The 23273-nt window shown below is 38.1% G+C and overlaps 1 protein-coding gene across 5 annotated transcripts in view; it reads left to right on the top strand.

The window, feature by feature from the left end:
* Nucleotides 1-22582, top strand: part of Arid4b (AT-rich interaction domain 4B) — a 119575-nt gene extending 96993 nt beyond the window's left edge. For 4 of the 5 annotated variants that reach the window (XM_050142235.1, XM_050142234.1, XM_050142232.1 and 1 more), the window contains 7 exons: nucleotides 3421-3505; nucleotides 6414-6612; nucleotides 8859-10067; nucleotides 13181-13294; nucleotides 15411-15626; nucleotides 17035-17181; nucleotides 20826-22582. In XM_050142235.1, the coding sequence (XP_049998192.1) occupies nucleotides 3421-3505; nucleotides 6414-6612; nucleotides 8859-10067; nucleotides 13181-13294; nucleotides 15411-15626; nucleotides 17035-17181; nucleotides 20826-20953 (2098 nt within the window). In that variant the 3' untranslated portion in view covers nucleotides 20954-22582. Of the gene's footprint in view, nucleotides 1-3420; nucleotides 3506-6413; nucleotides 6613-8858; nucleotides 10068-13180; nucleotides 13295-14004; nucleotides 14158-15410; nucleotides 15627-17034; nucleotides 17182-20825 lie in introns of those variants that run through there. The other variant, XR_007591707.1, reaches the window with a different exon arrangement.
* The last annotated feature ends 691 nt before the right edge of the window (nucleotides 22583-23273 follow it).

The raw sequence follows: 23273 nt of genomic DNA, 5'->3' as shown, positions 1-23273 counted from the left end.
CTGATAAAATTTCATTATATATGTGCTACATTTTTATTGTTTATTCATGTGTTAATGAATAATTAGGTTGCTCCGATTTTCTAACTATTGTGAATGCTGGTTATTCTGTGTGATTCCTTTTTTTTAAACATGAAAAAATATTTTGGCTTTATTCTCTTTATGTGTCTGTGTGTGGGCACATGTATGTGAATGCAAATACGCTCAGACTCTTGTCTGTGCACTCTTCTGCTAAGCTATCTCCCAGCATCTTGCTGTTGACTCTTAAAACAGTAATTAACTGGGGGAGCCTCGTGTGCAGGGAGGTCAAGTGAACAAGGTTGCTCGTGTTTGCAGGATATTCTTTTATTCTGGTTTCTTGTTAATGTTGATTTGGCTTGGTGTGTTTTGAAACAGTCTCTCTATGTAGCCAGGTTAGCTCGGAGCTTTCCATCCTTCCGTTTTGGCCTCCTGGGTGTGATTATAGGTGTGATTTAATGTCAGCTCCAACATTCCAGTATTTTTTGTTTTTGAGGTAGGGTTCCACTATGTAGCTTCATGCTGGCCTGAAACTCCATTTGTAGACCGGAGAGACCTCAGACTCAGAGATTTTCTTACTTTTGCTTTGGACTGTATGCTAGGATTAAAAGCGTACACCACAATACCCAGCAATTCTAGTGTTTTTTAAAGATGTACTTTGAGGGAATTGCTCTGTAGATGAGCTTGGCCTTGAACTCAGAAATCTACCTATGTCTGTCTCCCAAGTGATAGGATTAAAGGCATGTGCCATTGTCACGCAGCTGTTTTTCTGTCTCTTAATTGAAAATTTTCTTATTTTTGCTATTTTCTTTAAAAACATGGATCTTTAGAAATTTTTTTTTCTTTTTGGTGTTTTAAGATATGTGAATTTCCTATAATCTCAGCACCCTAGTCAAAAGCATCAGGCATTCAAGGTCAGTCTTAGCTATGTAGCAAATTTTGACCAGCCCATGCTACGTGAAACACTGTCTCAAAAGCAAAACAAAAGGCCAGCCTGGTCTATAGGGCAAAGTTCCTGGACAGCCAGTACTATATCAAAAACCCTGTCTCAAAAAAATCAAAATAACAACAACAAAAAACCTAATACTTTAAATGGATGTGATGATACTTGCCGTTAGTCCCAGCACTTTGGAGGCAAGTTTGAGACCAACCTGGTCTATAAACAAGTTCCAAGACAGTCATAGAAACAGAGAAACCCTGTCTCTAAAAGTAAATAAATAGGCTCTTATATAGAAATGATTATTCACAGTATAAAAGGAGTTTATGTGTATTTTGTTTTTGAAGTGCACGCACCATTTCACAAGGTGGCTTGAAATTGGTTCTGTTTATATGTTGTTTTATTTTTCAAGACAGGGTTTCTCTGTGTAGCAGCTCTAGCTGTCCTGGACATCAGTTTGTAGACTAGGTTGGCCTCAAACTCACTGAGATCCGCCTGCCTCTGCCTCCCGAGTGCTGGGATTAAATATGTGCGCCAACATGCCTGGCCAGGTTCTGTTTTTAAATTTATTATTTGGGGTGTTACATCTATGTGGGATCCCACAGTATGCATGTAGAAATTAGAGAACAATGTCTTGGAGTCAGTTCTCTTTCCACGTTTATATAGGTTCTAGAGGTTGATCTCAGGCAGGGCTGTCGGGCTTGAATGTCAAGCGATTTTACTTGCTGAGCCATTTTACTGATCCCTTTGAGACAGGTTCTTGCTCTGTTTCCAAGGCTGGATGGACTTGGTCGCCTGGGTTAAAGTGATTATCCTCCCTATCCCCTCAGGAGGCTGAAGCTCTAGATCCAACCAATACCCTGTTCATGCCTATAAAATTTAAGTATTTCCAGGATATGTTAGGTTTGGGAAACCAACATTCTACCTTTTAGGTATTCTTTGTCCCTAAATGGATTTCTTAAGCATACTGCAGTTTTTAATACTTCTGTGAAAGGCAAAATGTGCTGAAAATACTACTATAGCAGGATAAATACCAAAGGAAAAGTAATACTTGGTTTACAACTTTCCCAAGTATTATATATTTAAGCCTCAAAATCATTTATGGTGTGTGACTAGTAAGAGAGACATTGAGATGTTCCCAGAGTACATCCTGTAACTGACCCCATTCTCTCTCTTTTTTTTAATGGCCACCATCAGGTTTATTAATCAATAGGAAGCACATTGTGATCCTGTGTGGAGTTGAGTCATTAATTTCACTGTGACCTGTGTAACACTTGCCTAAGGGTTACTTTAGATACGTCTAAGCTTTCTGTTTGTCATAACAAAAACACATTTAATAAAATGATGACCTGTGTAATTTTTTTTTTTTCTTTAAGAGGAGTGGATGCTTTTTGAGATAGCATCTCACTTTGAAACCCAAACTGGTTTGGAGCTCCTGACACTCCCCCTCCCTCTTAGTTTCCTAGGGCCTGATTTATTAAATTTTGTTAATTTAGTCCTTGATTTTTGACTTTGTTATTTTACTATAAATGATTATAATAATGAATTTGTATTGTAAACATTTTAAACCTCATTTTCAGGTTCCAGAGTATATACTTTTATAAAAGAAAAAGAGAATGATTGAATAATTTTTTTTTTCTTTTTCTTCTCCGAGATAGGGTTTCTCTATGTAGCTCTGGCTGTCCTGGAACTCACTCTGTAGACCAGGCTGGCTTTGAACTCTGTTTCCCTGAGTGCTGGAATGATTAAAGACATGCACCACCATCACCCAGCTATGATTGAATACATTCCTGATGTTACTTTTTTTTAAACTTATTTTTTACAGAAAGAATTATTCTTTTTTTTGGTATAAATAGTTTAATTTAGTCAATAATATTTCACACCTTGCAAAATTCTAGAGACTTTGGACATTGGGTTGAGAAGTCATCATAGCTCTTTTGACCCTTTAATGTCTGTAAATGCTTTTTAGAACACAGCAAAGTTGCTAGAATGTTTTTCTAGCATTTTATCAACAGCACTTGCCTACTGTAGGTTATTTTTTTTTTTTTTCTACTCTAGGTTATTTTGTATTCTCTAAACTGCAGTAAAAGTTTTTCTGTCAGTGTTGCTTAACTACAACATGGTTTCTTGGCATGCTTAGAGAAAAAAAAAGCCTACCTGCTGCTTAGAAGCAAAAAAAAAAAGATTGTAATTTCTGAATATTGTACATTTGGTTTCAATAGATCAGGGAGTGAACCTGGAGGATTTATGAGAGTTTGGTTCAGTCAGTATCTATATTGACCTTGGGACAGCCAATTTGACTCTTTTATTCTTGATTGCGTACTTATCAGATTGAATTAGGAAATCTCCAAGAGACTTTGAAGTTGTAAGATGTTAGGACTCAATATTTGAGTTTTCTATTTGAATGTAGCATAGCTCCTTCTCTAGCATGTAGCTTATATATTTATGCTCATTTCTTTTAATTTTAGATATGATGAATGGATTAAAGCAGATAAAATAGTAAGACCTGCTGATAAAAATGTACCAAAGATAAAACATCGGAAGAAAATAAAGGTAAGTCTTGATTTTGCTGCACACCATTAGCTGTTCAATACATTTTCCTTCAAAAACAACAACAAAAAAGACAAATATGCATGTGCTACTCCTGATGTTAATCCCTCTTGAAAAGCTTTATTACCAAATACTAGGTTTTGCTCTAATTAATATTGTTACTTTTTGGAAAGGTTTTTAAGAACAGTGCTAATTGATCTTTAAGATCTTGTCAGTCTCAATGTTGTATAAACCTATATGACAAAAATCATTTATTCATTTTTTTAAACCTTTCCTATTTCTTGTAATTCACAACTAGGAGCCATCAAGCATTGCAGGTAGGGGATGTGAGTTATTGGAGGTAGATGTGAGGTGAGGAAGAGGAGATGTCTGAAGGCAGAGGACAGTCTATCTCTTCATCTGTATCTGATTGGGTGCTGGGTCAAAATGTTTTCAACGTTCTCTTCACCACACACTACATAGGATCTGTGTTCTTGTGTGCAAAATTGTACTGCTGCACATGATAAAATTACTGCTACTAATTATGAGAAATATTTTAAAATATTTTTTTAAAAACCAGACCATTAACATGGTTTTAATTTTTTTAAATCTTTTTAAAATGTTTTTTTCATACTTGTGTTGCAAGGAGAGTGGGTCCTTTGTTTGTCCCCGCCACCCGGCTAGCTTACACTCGAAATAACCACACAGAAATTGTATTAATTAAATCACTGCCTGGCCATTATCTCTAGCCTCTTATTGGCTAACTCTCACATCTTGATTTACCACATTTTTAATAATCTGTATATCACCACGAGGTCGTAGCTTACCAGGAAAGATTCAGCATGTCTGACCTGGCAGCTCCATGGCGGCTCTCTGATTCTTTCTTCCTCCTAGAATTGAGTTTTGTCTCCCCGCCTACCTAAGTTCTGCCCTGTTACCAGGCCCAAAGCAGTTTCTTTATTAACCAATTAAAACAACACAAATACAGAAGGACCTTCTATACCATTTCCCCTTTTCTGTTTAAAAAGGAAAGGAAGGCTTTAACTTTAACACAGTAAAATTACATATAACAAAAGTTATCAAGCAAGAATTACAATTACAATATTTTTATCTATTTTATCTTTTATCAAAACAAGGGAAAACTATAACTATCTATTCTTCAACTCTATCAAAGACTCCAGAAGGATATAATATTACCGAAGTAAGCAACTTCCAAAATTCTAGAAATGACAGAGACATCTTGCTGCCTATACAGTCACCCAAAGTTCTTCTGTACCTTTGGGCATCCATTTTCAGCCTACAGGCTCATAGTAGTTAACATGCTTAGTAGTGGTTCTGAAACTCAGTCTTCTTATTCCACTGAAATGCTGTTAGGTTCCTATTTAGGGACCCTCCATGTGGTCTCAAATGTTGAATGTGTTTATCTTGTTGGCACTCCTTTTATCACTATAAACTTGAGTCTTAGGAATGTAGTACCTAAAACTCAGGGTTTCTCAAAACTTTTTACACCCTCTTTGTTTGTCCTTAATTGGACATTATGTACACCCTGCTATATTTAACATTGTTTTTAGTAATTTGAAGAACATTTGTCAAAATGTTTGTTAAAAACCTAGTATCTTTGTACAACACAAGCTTTGGAATAGCATTGCTATGTAGATGAGTGGGAGTTGCAGTGTTTGGTCATACACATGAAATGTTCTCTCAGTGTGTGTCTCTTTTCACTTCTTGTACTGACCTAAGAATGTTAAAATTCTTGGTCAAAATGAAAGAGGCTTGTGAACTGTTAAGTTTACAGAGTTTAAAAGGTTTATTATGAATTACTCTTCGGTATTGCACATACCACCTCCCTCTCCCAGGTTTTCTGTGAGGGCCATTGCTGCAGCGACTTTTGACCGCCACTTAAAAATATATTTGAACTTGGACTGAAATAAATTGTTTCAGCGTGCAAGGTAGATTGTAGTTTCTGAGATCAAGTCATGAAGTGCTGAAAAGATGGGAGTAACATTACAGACTGTGGTAGTCCATCTGCCCTTCTTAGGATGTTTTGAAAGTTAGACCCTCACTGGACCCTCACTACTGAAGCATGTACCAGAGTCACCCTGAGAACCCATTGAAACAGGCAGTCTGGTTTCACCCTTACCATTTTGATTCATCTTGTTTCTAGGGGTCTGCTTTCCTAGCAAATTCTCAGAAATAGCTGGCCAAGGACCTCACTTGGAGAACAGCTGCTATCTGAAATTAACTGTTACATTAAGGGAGTATTTCTCCCATGCACTGTCCTTTGGAGACTTGTGAAATAATCACTCACATTTATAGTCTGTCTTTGTAATAGGACTTAAGAATTGTTGTTGCAAAGTCACACTTTGGAGAGCCTAAATTGCAAACAAACAGAAAACATCACTTATAGGAAATACCTTATTCTTGACTCATCTGTTTGTTAGGAGTGTGAGAAAGTATCAGCCTTTGAGTAAGGTAGGAAGGCTGTCTCTGCTCTCACTTCACAGCAAGTCAGTGTGTGTGATTCCTCCTGTACATTTCAGAGTACAGAACATGACCCTTCCCAATCTGTACTTTACAGTGAGAATGTTCAATTTAATATAAGACTGTTGAAATTGTGATTTGAATCTGATTTAATTTTTAAGAATTTATAGCAGCAGTTATTAGCAATACTTACTTGCTAGTCTTAATCATCTGTCCGGTTTGATCCCTACTTAAGTTGTAAATACAGAACAATTTTTTCATCTCAGTGTTTCCATGAGCAGCCTAAAAAAGAATCAAACTTGGTATTTAAAGTATTTTTTTCTGGTATTCTTTGTTGCTTAAATATTTAATAACATTCTTTGATGTTTCTTTAAAATATGATTAATATTCTTGTTAGTAAGTTGTTCATAATAAATTATAGCTAACATCTAATGCTTTATTTCTTAACTAGAATAAACTAGACAAAGAAAAAGACAAAGATGAAAAATACTCTCCTAAGAATTGTAAACTTCGACGCTTGTCAAAACCGCCGTTCCCGTCAAACCCATCTCCTGAGATGGTTTCAAAACTAGATCTTGCTGATGCCAAAAACTCTGATACAGCTCATATTAAATCTATAGAAATTACTTCCATTCTTAATGGACTGCAAGGTAAACATAACTGTTGCATGCAAGTATTTGATTTTAATTTCTATAAATGTTTAAATTTTTCTGAGTATAGTGGTACATTACTATAATTCCGGTACTCTAAAAGCTGAGACAGGAGGATTGAGTGTTGAGGCTAACCTGAGCAATATATCAAGAGTCTGTCTCAAAAAAAATCCACCTATCCCCTCTCCCACCACCTCCAAAAAATTTCCAAAAGTTAAATTCTATAGAAGTAGCTCTCTGGCTTTAGGTTAGTTTTTTTTTTTTTTTTGAAACCAGAATTTGTTGTGTGTGTTAGTTGAGCACCTTCAGTGTAGGTTTCTCTAGTTCTTGTCAAACACTATCCTTTGTGTTGCTGTCTATTAAAATGATAAAGCAATTCTGAAAGTTATTTGTGAAGAGCTCATTTGCATATTTGTTTGATCTTTCTATGATGCCGTTATGGTTAGTACACCTGGTAATATGAAGTAAGTAATAAGCAGAGAACTGGGCTGGAGAGTTGACTCTAGTTAAGAGCATGTGTTGCCCTTGCATAGGACCTCAGTTTAATTTCCAGCACCCACATGGTGCCTTATAACCATCTAACTCCAGAATGAAGGGTACCTGACACCCTCTTAAACTCCATGGGCATCAGGCATACATTTGGTATACACACATACATGCAGGCTAAATATTTATCTACACAAAATAAAAATAAATAAATTATATTTAAAAAGCATTGAAGAATTGGAGATTACTAAATCTGGAATGAAAATGGATTGGAGCAGGAATCTGATCTACAAAATAAATTAATTCCTTTCCCTAAAATTTTAAACTGCTCATAACTTGAGAGTTTTGGTTTTATTTATTTTGACTATATTAGAAATTAGATTTTTCTCCCTTATTCAGAAGACTATATATGGATTCATTATATAAATATGCTGCTATATAATATTCTAAAGTTTGTTTTAAAAGTTTTCTAATGTGTCTGACATGTAGACTACTATATGAAAAAATTATGTAGCTTAAAGAACAAGAATTGGACACTTCAGTCATGAGCAGGTAGCAGTTAATTAGGTGTGCCTCCTCAGGAGTCATAATTATTTATGGATATAATGTTAAAGAAGATATTGTTTACTTTAAAAAATAATACTGAACATTTAATGTAGGCCTCGGTTTGTGAGAAAACTTAGATTGAGGCTGTCTTTAATGCTGTTTGGGCCAAGTGTGGTGTATACCTTTAATCCCAGTACTCAGGAGGCAGATCTCTTGAGTTCAAAGCCAGCCTGGTCTACATAGTGAGTTCCTGACTAGCCAGTGCTACATAGAAAGACTCTGAGCATGCTTTCTAGGTCATATTCTGATTTCAGACCCTGCTTTACGGAGAGGAAGATTCATGATAATAATACGTTCTTTGGAGAGGTAGGTCATTCTAGAATGATTGCCTGGCTGTATGACTGGGTAGAAAGATTCAAGAACTCTTCTCTAGTATAGGTTTTGGGTTTTTTCTTTTAAAATGAGGCTGCCCTTGTCCTGAATTCTCATTAAAATATATTTTTTTTAAAGATTTATTTTATGTGTATGTTTGTTTTGCCTGCATGTATGTATACCAAGTGCTTGGTGCCCACTACAGAGGTCAGAACATGGGTTAGATTTCTTGGACTTGGAGTTATAGATGGGTATAAGCCACCATGTGGATGCTGGGGACTTAAGTTCTTTGCAAAAGCAGCAAACAATCTCAGTTGCTGAGCTGTCTCTGTAGTCCTCCATATTCTCATTTTGATAACAGTGTTTTCTAGTACTTTAAGAACAAGTACAGGAAAGGGGCATATTTCTCTAAAATTTTCTGTAGATTTATTCACTTGGAAAAGTTTTTATTCTTGTTACAATTGTGTGTTTTAGTCTATTTTCCACCAGTTTAACAGTGCTACAGCCTGAATAACTCAAAAAGAAAAGACAAGAACTTTTATTTCTTTCCATTGAGGGCATGGAGCAGCTCTCTGTGGTGAAGGCATCACAGCAGTGGTAGCTCATGCAGTAGTTAATCCACGCCTGTGAAAAGGACATCTGTCTATTTATGATTTAGTCACTTCTTAAAGTTTGTACTTGCCAGTACTGCCATAGTGTCTAATTGCAGCTTTAGTTTTGAAGAAGACATTTAAATCACAGCACCTAGGACAGACGTTTTTCTTTCCATTTTTGTTTGTTTGAGGCAGACATAAACAATAGTCTTACTAGGCTTATTACCCCTCACCTCTCTTATTTTTTAGCTTCTGAAAGTTCTGCTGAAGAAAGTGAGCAGGAGGATGAGAGAGGTGCTCAAGACGTAGACAGCAGTGGCAAAGATGAATCAAAGATGGACCATTTGACCCACACCAGAAATGAGCTGATTTCAAAAGAGGAACAGAGTAGTCCATCTTTGCTAGAAGAAAACAAAGTCCATACAGATTTGGCAATAGCCAAAACAAAATCTCCAGAAAGATTAAGAAAAGATGTGGAAGGAATATCAGAAGATACTGATTTTGAAGAAGAAGATGAAATCACAAAAAAGAGAAAGGATGTTAAGAAAGACACAACAGATAAATCTTTAAAGCCACAAATAAAACGAGGAAAAAGACGGTATTGCAATACAGAAGAATGTTTGCAAACTGGATCCCCTGGTAAGAAGGAAGACAGAAGCAAGAGCAAAGAGCCCCTTTGTACAGAAAATAGTAGTAACAGCTCCTCAGATGAAGATGAAGAGGAAAAGTCCAAAGCAAAGATGACACCAACCAAGAAATATAATGGCTTGGAGGAAAAGAGAAAGTCTCTACGGACAACTAGTTTCTATTCAGGATTTTCAGAAGTAGCAGAAAAAAGGATAAAACTTCTAAATAACTCTGATGAGAGACTTCAGAACAGCAGGGCTAAAGATAGAAAAGACGTCTGGTCAAGTATTCAGGGGCAGTGGCCCAAGAAAACATTAAAGGAGCTTTTTTCTGATTCTGACACTGAGGCTGCAGCTTCTCCTCCCCATCCTGCCCCAGATGAGGGGACAGTAGAGGAGTCACTGCAGACTGTGGCGGAGGAGGAGAGTTGTTCACCCATTATAGAGCTAGAGAAGCCACTCCCAGCCAGCGTTGACAATAAGTCAGTTGAAGAAAAACCCCTAGAGGTTAGTGACAGAAAAACAGAATTTCCGAGCAGTGGCAGTAATTCAGTGCTTAATACCCCACCTACCACACCGGAGTCGCCTTCATCGGTCACTGTGACAGAAGCTAGTCAGCAGCAGTCTTGTGTCACAGTGTCAGAGCCCCTGGCTCCACACCAGGAGGAGGTTCGAAGCATTAAGAGTGAAACGGACAGCACAATTGAAGTGGACAGTGTTGTGGGGGAGCTCCAAGACCTCCAGTCGGAGGGAAATAGCTCACCAGCAGGCTTCGATGCGAGCGTGAGCTCCAGCAGTAGCAATCAGCCAGAACCAGAACACCCAGAAAAAGGTGAGGCCAAAAAGGACTTGCTGACCACTTGGAGGGTTTTCCCCTTAATGCCTTGGCAGTTGCTCTGTGCCTTTAATGTGAGGTAGTTAACTGGTGTGCTTGTGTGACTACAGTGAAATACTCAGTAGGAAGGTAAATTTAAATACTGATAATGGGATGCATTTGAGAGCCTTTAGTATCCTTTTCCTGAACCGTTCATGACTTTTCAAGTGGATTTTAAACCACATGCTACAACTTGCATGTAGGCCCAGAGCTAAAGTTAATGAAATTCATTCTGTATGTTGGTTGATGAGTCACTTAACTGTATAAACTGTAACACTGTGTTTGCAGTTATAACGTGCCATCTCTCACAAACATTTTAATTTGTTGACAGACCCCTCCACCCTTAAATACTGTAAATAGGGGTTTGGAGCAACCAACTGTCCAGGCACTGCTTCCCTCAGACAACCGTGTCAAACTGATTTGCAAGCCTGACTTACTTGTGTGAGTTTGTAAAGGAATTTGATGCTTTATTAGGTGTATAGCTTCCAAATTGAAGGGCCAGTTTATATGTTAATAATATTCTACAGTAATTCTCTTGATATTCCGCAAATTGTTCAAAGTGGAAAAGTCAAATTAGTACTAAAGTATTAGTGCCTCCTAATGGTACTATACTTGTACTCTGCCATCATTTTTCTCATAAACTGCTTTGATCAGGTGCCTTAAATCAGTACACTCAAAACCAACACTTTGTTTTGAAATGCACATACCCAAGTGTAAAGATAGAGCACTGGAGGGTGTGTTTGCAGTATCCGAGGATAGTGCAATAGTTCAAGGGTCTTAATTGACCGTAAAGAGATATAGTATCCTGTGCATGCTGTAATCCCAGCACTTGGGAGACTGAGGAAGGAGACTCTAATGTTCAAGACAAGCCTGGGCTACAGAGTGAGTTCCTGGCCGGGGTGCTGCTGAGGGAGAACCTTTCTCAACTAAATGAAAGATATTCAGTAAATCATTAGTAAAAAATAGAAGTTGTAGTTATTGGATTTACGGGTATAGCTGCTACTAGGATTACATCTATGTTATGTCATTAAGTTACATTACCTATTTATGAAGAAAGACTTCTTCAAAGGGAAAGAATGTCAGTTAGGCCTTCAACAGCTCTTGAGAGATTTCCTCTTTGTGGTCTTTCTTTCTTAAGAAAAATAAAAGCCAACCAGAAAGAGTTTGATATCTTCTCTACTGAGACTCAGTCAGTGCTGCTCTTTTGAATATTATACTTGATTAGATTGGAAGTATGGAACTAGGAGCCAGGCAGTGGTGGCACACACCTTTAATTTCAGCACTCGAGGCAGAGGCATGTGGATCTCAGAATTTGAGGTCAGGATGGTCTATAGAACAACTTCCAGGACTACTGGTGCTACACGGAGAAACCCTATCTTGAACCCTCCTCCTCCCCTGCCAAAAAAAAGAAAAAGAAAAAAAAAAAGGAATTTGGACTGGCAAGAAGGTTCCATGGGTAAAGGCATTTGTCACCAAGCCTGATGATGATTTGGGTTGATCCCTAGAACCACTATGTTGAAAGAGGGAATCAACTCACAAAGGTGCTCCCCACCCCCATCCCCACTTTTCTTTTTAAAGTGCTGTGGCCGGAGAGATAGCTTAGTAGTTCAGAGTGCATACTGCTTTTATAGAGGACCAGAGTTCAGTTTCCAGCACCCACATCAGGTTGTTTGCAACCTCCTGTAACTCCAGTTCCAGTGAACTTGACTCCCATCTTTTGGCTTTCCTGGGCACCTACACTCACAAACTTAAAACCCACACATAGAACTAAAAATAAAATAACATTTTATTTTAAAAAAGTATGAAAGTCAAGGACATCTGCTTTATCAATCAAAGCACTATTCAGTCTTTTTTTTTTGGAATTTATATCTCAAACTCTTAGACATCTATCAAAACCTCATTTTAATTAATATATTTAGTAGCATGTGTGAAATTTCATTCAGTGAATAGCCTATTTACAGAAGTAAACCATATTTTGTAAACTGTAGATTAATTTTAGAAACAGCAAGAAGCACTTTTGCCTGGCATAGTTTTATTATAAGAACAATTTATATGATGTATTATAGTGCTAGAAATTGGAAGCAAATGGATATACCTCTTTAGTCTCTGGGTTTTAAAACAAAAACTTGAATTTAAGAAATTGTGTATAATTCAAAAGACACAGAAGCATAACAAGGGCCGAAGACCTCACAAGTAGTGTACTGAAATTGTGCAGTTTGGAATAGTGATGACTCTGCGAACCTGCAGCATTAGGGAAGTTCTTGTTGAAGATAAAGCACTTGAGCAAGTTCAAGAAAGGATTATTTGGGTTTATAATATTTGACAGGGCGTTTCACACCAAAAACATGAGGTGTTTCATAAAGACCATATTGCTGAATTTACAAGTTTTATGCATATTAGCTCGCCAATGCCCTAGAAGTAAATTCACATAAAACAAACATGAACTGCCAAAATATGTCCAGCTAATGTATTACAAAGCACCATGTTTCAGGTCTGTGATTATAGCACTGGGGAGGTGGAAGCAGAAACCAGGAGTTCAAAGTAATTTTCAGTGATACAGGAAGTTGGAGACCAGTCTAGGCTATGTGACTTTCCTGTCACATCACTCAAAATTACATTACTTCGTTAGCATTTCCACTTGTAACAGAACCTTACTACTTTAGTTTTACTGAATCTTAACGAATTTCGCATACTCTTATGTTTGAGTTACTAGACCCATAAACTGCAATTCTGTGCTGACAGCATTTTTAATCTTGGTTTTCCTAAGAATGTACCTTGCCTTTCTGAAAGAAGCCCTTCATTTTGAAGGATGACAGTTAATTAAAATTTGGAAATATTTCTTATGATAATTTATATAAATCTTATAAAAATTTATAGTTTGGAGGTTGCTTTCTAAAATATTTAAGTAGTCTGCTATGGAATGTCTGATTCTGCTCTGTGTTAGTGGACTTGGGGGTGCAGGTCAGGTGTAGCGCAGTGGCCTAGCATCTGAAGCCCTAGGTTCAGACCCACTCCTACCAAAATAAAAGTGAGATTCTATTTTGTATTACTTAATTTATTTCTCATCCCAGCCTGTACAGGTCAGAAAAGAGTGAAAGATGCTCAGAGAGGGGGAAGTTCATCAAAAAAGCAGAAGAGAAGCCATAAAGCTACCGTGGTGAACAACAAAAAGAAGGGGAAAGGCAGTAAGTAATTTGCTTTGAAGCTTCAAGATACAAAAATAATAGTTGACCTTCCCCTGGTTAAAAGGTTATTTGGTTATGGGATAATTCTACATTTTGATTTTTTTTCTCATAATCTTAAAAAATTAAGTCACAAAGGCTGAACAGGTGGTATGCATCTATATTGCCAGTGTTTGGGAGGTAAAGGCAGAGGAATCAGGAGTTCAAGGTCATTCTGTGCTACATAGCCAGTTCAAACTCTGGACTACATGTGACCCTACCTCAAACAACCAAAGTTTCACAGAAGTTTTCTGATCGTGGGTAAAGTCTAGGATTGAGCAAATTGCTGTTAATGGTGTTGGATGCTGGTGAGTGATCATGTAGACATCATGGCTCAGTTACCTTCATGATTAGTGTCTACATGTACTCTGTGTACTTTTGCTACAAGGAAGTGGATTGTTTTTAATTCTTCAGAACAGCAGGCAAAGATAAGTGTCATAGGCACAATTTCAGTCTATGAAATTACACAACGGTCCCCGAACTATACTACTTGAAAGCAATCCAAGCAATCCTTTTGCTATGAGTGCTCTGTCTAAGACTAGCAGGGACTGTTCATTGGTCTGCAGAGAATATAATGCTTTGCTTCTTCCGAAGGCTGTGCATTTGATCTTTATTTATTATTATTTTTGTAGACAAAATAAGAAGTGGAAAATATGTAAAGAATTTTTTTTCAGGTGCCCCACACTGACCCCTGCTGCTCTTCTGAGACTCCTGCCACCTCCACTGCCTGACCTTTGCTAGCAGCGGCCTTGGCTGCACTGCAGTGCAGAAAAGGGTTACGCGGTCAGCTCCCCGAGCTTCTGCTGAGCCCATATGACTTCCAGGCGGTGAATATGGCATCCTTTGGGGCCCCGGGTGGCTGTGCTCAGCAAGGCCGTGTCAGGCAGGCTGAGACAGGCCACAGCACACAAAGGGCCAAGCCTTGGGTGGCTTAGCTAGGAGTTGCTATAGTTCCAGAGCGGCAGTGGGGACTGGGGAAAGATCTGTTAAGATGTGTGTATAGGAGTGGCAGGGGTTGTTTACTCTCAGGGAATACTCTTGACACCTTTAGAGCCCCCACTTGAGCTGCTAAAGAATCCGTCAATGTTTGTTAAATTGGTTTTAGAATAGCTAAAATATGTTTTTCTTACACTGTAATGCATTTGTTTTCAAGATGTTACCATTTTAATATTTCCAGAAGGGCCCATCTTCTAAGAGTCAGTAAATTAATTCATTTAGAGCAGTTGATGGTAACTTTGATCTTCTGACTTCAGTCCTAGTGAATTACCATTAACCATTCTCTGAGCTTGTTTTAGTGCAATCATTGTAACAGAAATCTAACGAGGTGTCTAGATAGATGACATGCACAGCTAAACCATTTTCCTGTCATATAACAAGTGGTCAGGGAGAAGTTCATCCATTCTAGGACTGAAGCTTAATTAGCAAGTTCTTGATGAACTTCAGAATATTTGGACCACAGAGAGAGTTGTGGTGAATGTTAGGCAACAAACTGTTATGTGTGAGGGAGGAGATGAAGGAATTTGTGACCTGTGTCAGTATAGTTTCCCAAGGAATCTTCAGTGATATCGGGGATTATGCACTACTGTGGCAGCAGCATTGGTACATTTGTTGTGCACAAATAAAAGTCCTAAAGTGAAGACGTTCCTGCAAGAGATGCCATATTCCAACAGAGAAAAAAGCTCCTTAGCTAGGGAAGAGACTATGACCGAGTGAAGCATCTGTGGTATGGATATGTGAGCATCTAGACGCTCGCTTACTGTATTTCCTAGTGAAACAAGCAGAATGGAAGATGAGTGTAATGAGTTCGTACCTATTGGCCTTTGTTTCCTTTGGCTGAGATAAATTGCATGTGATTTTTCTAGGTTTTAATTTTCCAGTGCTGGGGGCTGAATGCAGGGGACTTGCGCTTTGCTAGTCAAGCATTGTACAACTGAGCTAAATCTTCCACACTGATTTTCTAGGTTTTCTAGGTAGATTGTTTACTATAGTAGAAAATTCAAGTGGTAATTTTAGAGTTATCCTCTTGAGTGGATGATAGATTGACCAACTTTTGTTTATTGATTGTTTCTTTCTCTTTCAGCAAACAGCAGTGACAGTGAAGACCTTTCAGCTGGTGAAAGTGTGACTAAGACTCAGGCAGTCAAGTCAGTCCCCACTGGAATGAAGTCCCACACTAGCAAATCTCCTGCAAGAATACAGTCTCCAGGAAAATGTGGCAAGAATGGAGATAAAGACCCTGATCTCAAGGAGCCTAGTAACCGGCTTCCCAAGGTGTACAAGTGGAGTTTTCAGATGTGTAAGTGACATATATGGTCTAGGCTGCAGGTATTTTGTCTTAGTTCCTCCTGATGCCAGTGCTAAAAAAAAAAAAAAAAAAAAAAAAGAAGATACACTGAGCCTGAGAGACCTGACAGTGGCATAGTATAGACCTTACTAAAAGCTAAAAGAAAATATTAAGACTCTGACCAGCACTTAGTGCATATGAGGTTGAGAATCTGCTTGGAAACAGTGTGGGGGTGCTGGAGAAGCTTTCCTGGTGAAGAGTTTGTACTGTTTTTCCAGGGGACATTACCCACACCAGGTGGCTCACAACTGCCTGTAACTTGGGGTAGAGCACGGCTTCTGACACCTTTGGACCCTTTGGGCACCTGCATACATAGACCACACACATACACAATTAAAATAATGGTTAGAAATAATAAAAATATTTTTCTTATTTTATTTTTTAAAGAAAGAAATAGTATAGGAGCTTGGCATAGGGACATATACTGCTATCCCAGAGCACAGAAGCCTGAGACTGGAGGATTAAGAGAGTTTGAGAACACCTTGGATTACAAAATTGAGACCCTGTCTCCTTCCCTCCAAAATTCAATTTTAACCTTTTTATGTCTTTGTATAATATCTATATTTATGAATTTGCTTTTGAGACAAGATCTTGCTATATAGCCTGTCTAGCCTGGCACTAGAGTATAGATCAGATTGCTTTCAGACTTATGCAGTCTCCTTGCCTTAGTCACCTGAAGTCTAGTGTCAAGGAGGTGCCACTATACTGGGGATTTTGTTGCTGTTGTTTGAGATAGTCTGATTATGTAGCCTTGAGTGGTCTGTAACTGGTTTTGTAGACCAGGCTGAATTTATAGAGATCCTCCTGCCTCTGACTCCCAAGTGTTGGGATTAAAGGTGTGTTTTACCATACCAGATATAGTAAGCCTACAATGGCCAATTTTTAACTGATATACTATGGTGTTATGGTATATGACTAGAAAACTTAGCACAGCAAATAGTAGAGGGTACAGTGGCAAATGTATAGTTCTAGTATTTAGGAGGCAGAGACAGCAAGAGTGGAAGTAGAGGTCAGCTTGGGCTACATAGCAAGACCCTGTCTGCCCCAAAGAAGAATTTTAACATAATGCGTAGATCATCAGGTCTTTTGGTTTGTACATGCTTGTTCAACAGGTCCTGTGTTGTGCATTTCATTTGTGCCAGGCTATTGTAGTCAGAAGGCAGAAAGTAGAGTAATTTAGGAATCAGATATTTTGAGGTTTTTATTTTTTGTGGTTTATTTGGTATCACAGGTATGTACCATCACACCAGAAAACTATTTTCTTGTAGTTTCTGTCTTTGACCTTATTCTATAACCATATTGTTTTTTTTATTAACCTTTACTTCCAAAGTACATATTAACGAATACTTTTAATTGACAGCGGATCTAGAAAATATGACAAGTGCTGAACGTATCTCAATTCTTCAAGAAAAATTGCAAGAAATCAGAAAGCATTATCTGTCATTAAAATCCGAAGTAGCTTCCATTGATAGGAGGAGAAAACGTTTAAAGAAGAAAGAGAGAGAAAGTAAGTACTTTTTCCTTAAATATAAGTCAGTTTATTATACTGCTGTTGTGGAAGGACTATGTATTTCTTTAGAAAAATTCTTCACTCTGTCAGCCTCATCTGATACAACATAGAGTGCCCACGTGCATGGCGCTTACAGTACACCCTCAGTCTGAAGGAAGAGGGCTATTGGACCGTCACTGAATGGCAAATGGCTAACTAGTGTCTTAACAGTAAGAGTGGGAGGCCAGGTCAGCTTGGGCTACATAGCTAGACTCTTCCCAAAAAGAAGTATAGTGTAACGCATAGGTATAAGACCTTTTGATTCGTACATGTTCCTTCACCAGAGCCCATGTTGTACATTTCATTTGTGCCAGGTATTATTGTAGTAAACTTTTTAAAGAATACTTTGATATTCATACATCTTGCTGGCCTAGTATGGTGTTTCAGTACATTCGTCATACTCGTGGAGTGTTTACTTCAGGATATTTAGGTTGTCTGTCTTTACTTTGTTATAAAGACATTTGAAGTTTATCTTGTAGGTATCTGAATATATGGTACAGTATTGAAGTTTATCCTGTAGGTATTCTGAATATATGGTACAGTATTGTTGACTGTCACCACTTTTCTGCGTGAGTACACTAGAATGTACTGCTCCCATCTGGTCTTGATGTTATGTTATGAACTAAACTAATCTCCATGCTTCTCTCCTCTACTTTCCTAGCCATTGTAAACACTGTCCTGCTTTCTACATAATGTGGTAGATTTGCTGATATGTTTTTTTTTTTTTTTTTGGTTTTCGAGACAGGGTTTCTCTATGGTTTTGGAGCCTGTCCTGGAACTAGCTCTTGTAGACCAGGCTGGTCTCGAACTCACAGAGATCCGCCTGCCTCTGCCTCCCGAGTGCTGGGATTAAAGACGTGCGCCACCACCGCCTGGCTTGCTGATAACTTTTGAGGGGCCTCAATGTTGTTTTCTACAGTGGCAGTAGTTGACTTGACATTCCCTCCCAACAGTATAACAACTTCTCCCCCCTCTTACTGTTTGGGTACTTTAGAATACAAATAGTCAGGACGTTTCTATTGAGACCTATATGACAAGAAATGTTGTGAGATATCAGACTCATTCTTGTTGCCATAACAAAATACCATGACAGATTTTCCCACAGTACTGGAAGTTTAAAAAGTTAGCACCTTGTTTTTTCTCTCGAGGCCTGCCATGTTTGTGTGTAGATTGTCTTTGCCACTTTCTTTCCTGTGTAAATGTCTTTGGTGGATGTAGAGCTGTCTCTGAGTCTTCTTTTTTATAAGGCTATCCATTGGATTATATTAGTGACTTAAAGTTATGACCTTTAATTATTTTCTATTGGCAGTTTTGGCTACACCGTGGAGTTTGGGTGGCACATGATTTAGTTATACCAGAAATGGTTGGCAAATATCCCTGAAATAGAACAGGATTGCTTAAATGTGACACTGTTGACATTTTGAGCCCGATCGTTTTTCCTGTAGATAGCTGTCCTCTACGTCATAGCAGCATGTCTAGCCACTATCCCACATGCCAGCGGTACAGCACAGTTAATGCTTCTAGACACTGCCAGATACCCACAGGATGGAGTGGTAGAATAGCTCTGAGGCAAGAGTGTACTTGGTTCCTTTCCATCTCTGAATGAAAACCATTGTGGTGTGAAAGAAATAGAAATTCTAGTCATATAAACACAGAGCAAGTCATGTGGGGCTGAGAAAGCTAGAGTGATGGGGTTGCAGTTTTATTCTGAGCAGAATAGAGAGCTATTTGAAATGTTAAACAGGGAAATGGCATGCTTGGTGGAAAGTAGACTCTAGGAGCAGCAGTGGAAGCAGGAGGTAAGGGAAGCCTGTCCCGCTAGTTGAGATAGTTAGCTTAGAGTGACTTGAATCTGGATGCAATCAAGATATAAAGCAGTTAATGTTGAATCAGCAATGTTGCTGATGGAAATTGTTAAAATGAAGGTGTATTTGTTAAATAAAATAGTACATTGTTAGTAACAATAAAAGCTTGGAAATGAAAGAAGTTATTGCTCGTAAATAGAGTGTAACACTATTTGAAAAGAAAAAGAAATAGAGTCGTATATGCTGATATGGATGGAACATGGCTTTACACTATGTTGGTACATATTGCACGTGAGAAGACAGCATTTGCAAATTCAAGATCAGATTGCTGTACATCTTGAAGTTCAGGTTAGCCAGGACTATGTAGGGAGGAGACCCTGTCTCCTAATCTAAACCAAAGCAAAGGCAAGAGATAGGATATTATATGATACTGCACTATTTTGCACTTTACTTCCACTTGTGTGTGTTTGTGTGTGTAGACTTCAGATACCTTATTTTTATTTTATTTTATTTTTTTTTGACTTTTCGAGACAGGGTTTCTCCGTAGCTTTTGGTTCCTGTCCTGGAACTAGCTCTTGTAGACCAGGCTGGCCTTGAACTCCCAGAGATCCGCCTGCCTCTGCCTCCGGAGTGCTGGGATTAAAGGCGTGCACCACCACCGCCACCGGGCTCTAGCTACCTTATTTTTAAGACAATGTCTCTCATTGGCCTATGCCTTCTTCATAGGTTGGCCATCAAACTCTGCTCTTTGCATAGGTTCTAGAGATGGGCCTGACATCCTTATAACCACTTCAGTGACTGAGCTACCTCCCCAGCTCCTACTTGTATTTTAATAAGTGCTATTAAATCTAGGAAGGTTGCATTCCCAGTTTAAGATTCTAGACAGGAAATTTCTTTAGAACATGGGTTGCAGATGTTTGTCTCTGCAGAGATGGTGGCTGTTTGAGGATCACATTAGAAACTCTTCATCTCTGGTGGTTCAGGTTGGGAATCTTCCAGAGGCTCTAGAATGCAGAAGTAAATGTGTATGGTTATGTATGTTCCATTGCAATTCTCTATATAAAAGATTAGACCTATGGCAGTCATTTTCCATCTGGAGAATATGGACAATAGAGGGAGCACTTGGGCAAATGATAGAGCTCTAGTTGTAAGATTTGCTTCTCCAACTTAGGCCCATGTATGGAACAAAAATTTGTTTTTACATTTTATGTGTGTGTGTACACACATACATGTGTGCAGGTGTGTCATAATGTACACCTAGAGGCCAGAGATCAACTTTTGGAAGTCCATTCTTTCCTTCCCATCGTATGGATCCCAGCGATCAAATTAATATTGGCCCAGACTTGGTGGCAGGTGCCTTCATCCATGGAACCATTTCAATGGATGAATTTTTTTTCAGACTTTTCCTGTTTCATTTAAAACTGTTAGGGTATTTGATGAACAATTATTCTTGTATATTCTGTAATGTGGGTACACAGCTCATTTCTTCCCTCTCTCCTTGCTTCTTTTTCCTTTGACAGGGCCGAGGAAAGAACCAGTGGGCTTGTAATCCAGGCAAATGCTTTGTCACTGAGCTGCACCACTGCACCCTGTGCTTTGTGCAGGATGTCTCTGTTGAGCACTGGCTAGCTACTTAAATGTGCTGGTGATCCCTTTCTTTATACTGTGGTGCTGAGCCTGAATGGCTCCTCTGAGGGGAATTTGGAGAGTATAGCAGAAATCTAGGCTAAGATGAGCATTTGCTTCTTCCCACTGTGGTTTCCTTGTAGCCTCACATGTGCGCTTCCTTTTCCTCAGGTGCTGCCACGTCTTCCTCCTCCTCTTCTCCCTCGTCCAGCTCCATAACAGCTGCTGTTATGTTGACGCTAGCTGAACCGTCAATGTCCAGCGCATCACAGAATGGAATGTCAGTTGAGTGCAGGTGACAGCAGGACTTGCTAGAGCACTTTGCACTTAATGGCTGTTGAGGGCCACATCTTTTTTTATACTGCACAGTGGCACACACACACACAAAATCAGACAAGCACTATTTTATATTTAAAAATTGTTTCTTGACAAGCTGACTTGGCACTTAAGTGCACTTTTTTATGAAGAAAAAGTACAACGAACTGCTTTTCCTCAAGCAATAATCGTTTCCACCTTGTCTGGGAATTGCGTGTCTGGTAACTTGAAGGCCTTCCACTGTGGCAGAGGAGGCTCTTCACTGCCTGTAGAGACAACACAGTAAGCAGAGAAAGGGTGGGCCAGAACATGTGAGATGACTTAACTGTATATCTATTCCCTTGTATTTTGTTAAAGCTGGAACATTTGATATTTTTCCATTCATTTATTAAAAAAATATGAACCTATTTTCATTTGTACAAGCTAATTGTTTTTTAAAGCAAGTCACCTCAGGGTGACTTTAATTGTATAAGTCAAGCACATGCAACAAATTCAAAACCTGCAGTTAACAGGATATTATTAGACATCAGTCCTGGTAACCAAATATTAAAGATTCTCTTTAAAAATGACTGAACATGTTTACAGGTTTGAATTAGGCTAAAAGGTCTGCAGTGGCTTTTCACGCCCTTCAAATTGAAATGGGACTACTGTACTTTGCCATTTTTCTATAAATCAGTATTTTTTTTTAATTTTGATATAATACATTGTGTGAAAAAAGAAAATGGCTAATAAACTGTATTAAATCTTAAACAATGTATAAAGATTGTACTTAGCCAGTTCAAAGTGTATATTTATTCATAATGAATTATAACAGTTATATTTTTGTGTTTTCTTGTAAATGTTTCTTTTCCCTTAAATACAGATGATTCATTTGTATTGCTTATTTTATTATGAGCTTACAACAAAAAGACTTCAGGAACAAACTGTTAGAATGGCTCAAGGTTGTTTATATGATCTGTTTCACAAAGATGGTTCTTATTTTAATTATAAATAGCTAATTGGGTAGTAAGCCTATACAGTTAAATGCCTTGTATAAACTGCAAAATGAACGCCAAGTTGTTTTCACTTGTATTGACTTTATGTTGTATGATTCCAATCTGTTTGGCACTTGTATTTAATTCCCCACCTTTGTAAGACATTTGTATATTGCGGATGTGTTCATTGAAGCTATTTAAAACCTGGCACTGTTAATACACAGTACTTTACTGTACAGACTGTTTTACTGTTTTAATTGTGGTTCCGTGTGCTTTTTTTTTGAATGAGGCTGGCATGTTTTATTTGTTTTCTGGCAATACATGTGAGAATCTTGAAGCGTTTTGTTGTAGATGCTAACGTGTCAGAATCCTTAATCTTTACATTCAACCTTTCTAAGAAAAGCATTTTCAGTCTTGTAATGTGTGCTTACAGTAACTAATTTTGTTGAAAAATGGTTTCAAGTTATTCAAATTTGTACAGACTGTAAAGATTTGTTGACAGCAAAATGTTGAAGAAAAAACTTATAGAATAAAACTATAAAGTATATATTAGGTTCTGCAAACATGATGAATTATGTAATATATTGTACAAATGTAAGCAAAGATTCTGAAATAAAATGCCATAGTTTGTGAATCCTTGATTTTGTTTGTAGAAGATTAAGTAATTTTAGTTTACTTTGCATATGATGACTGCTGAGAATGTGTACATGCAGCCTGTGTCATCATCACAAGGACTCACATTGATATCCAAAGGGGATTATTGTTCTGCTTTAAAACTTAAGTCCCTTAACAGGACTGGAGGTACCAGGTGTGCTTAGTATGTGCTAGGCCTTGGTTTCGGTCCCCAGTATTGTACCAAACCAAACCCTAAATCAAAAAAAGGAAACAGCTAATGAGAGAGTGATAATTTTAGGCAGTTACTCTCTCTATATATACTATTTTGCTAGAATCTGAATACAGATATTTTTGTTTAGATTTGGGGGCATGTCTAAAGAAGGAACAATAAGCACAACTTTAAAACTGTATTTTGGGGCCAGCAAGGTGCTCATCAGGTAAGCGCTGATGACCAATGAGTTTATGAATTCCTGGAACCATATAGCAGAAGTTAAGACTGCCCTTTGCAAGTTATCGTGTGCACTCACACACATAAATCGTATAAATGCAAAAAAATGTTTCCGCAGGACATCGTGACCCGCATTTGTAATCCCAGTACTCAAGAGGCTGAGGCCGTTGGATCTTGGGCTACAAATTGATATCCTATTTCAATAAACATAAATCCTTTTTCTTGAGAATAGAATTGCTACATTGCCCAAGCTGGTTTCAAACTGAC

This window comes from Alexandromys fortis, unplaced genomic scaffold (assembly GCF_014885135.2).
Source record: "Alexandromys fortis isolate MF-2015 unplaced genomic scaffold, M_Fortis_MF-2015_v1.1 scaffold_5, whole genome shotgun sequence".
NCBI classification, from domain to species: Eukaryota; Metazoa; Chordata; class Mammalia; order Rodentia; family Cricetidae; genus Alexandromys; species Alexandromys fortis.
This window is presented reverse-complemented; position numbering and strand designations above follow the sequence as displayed.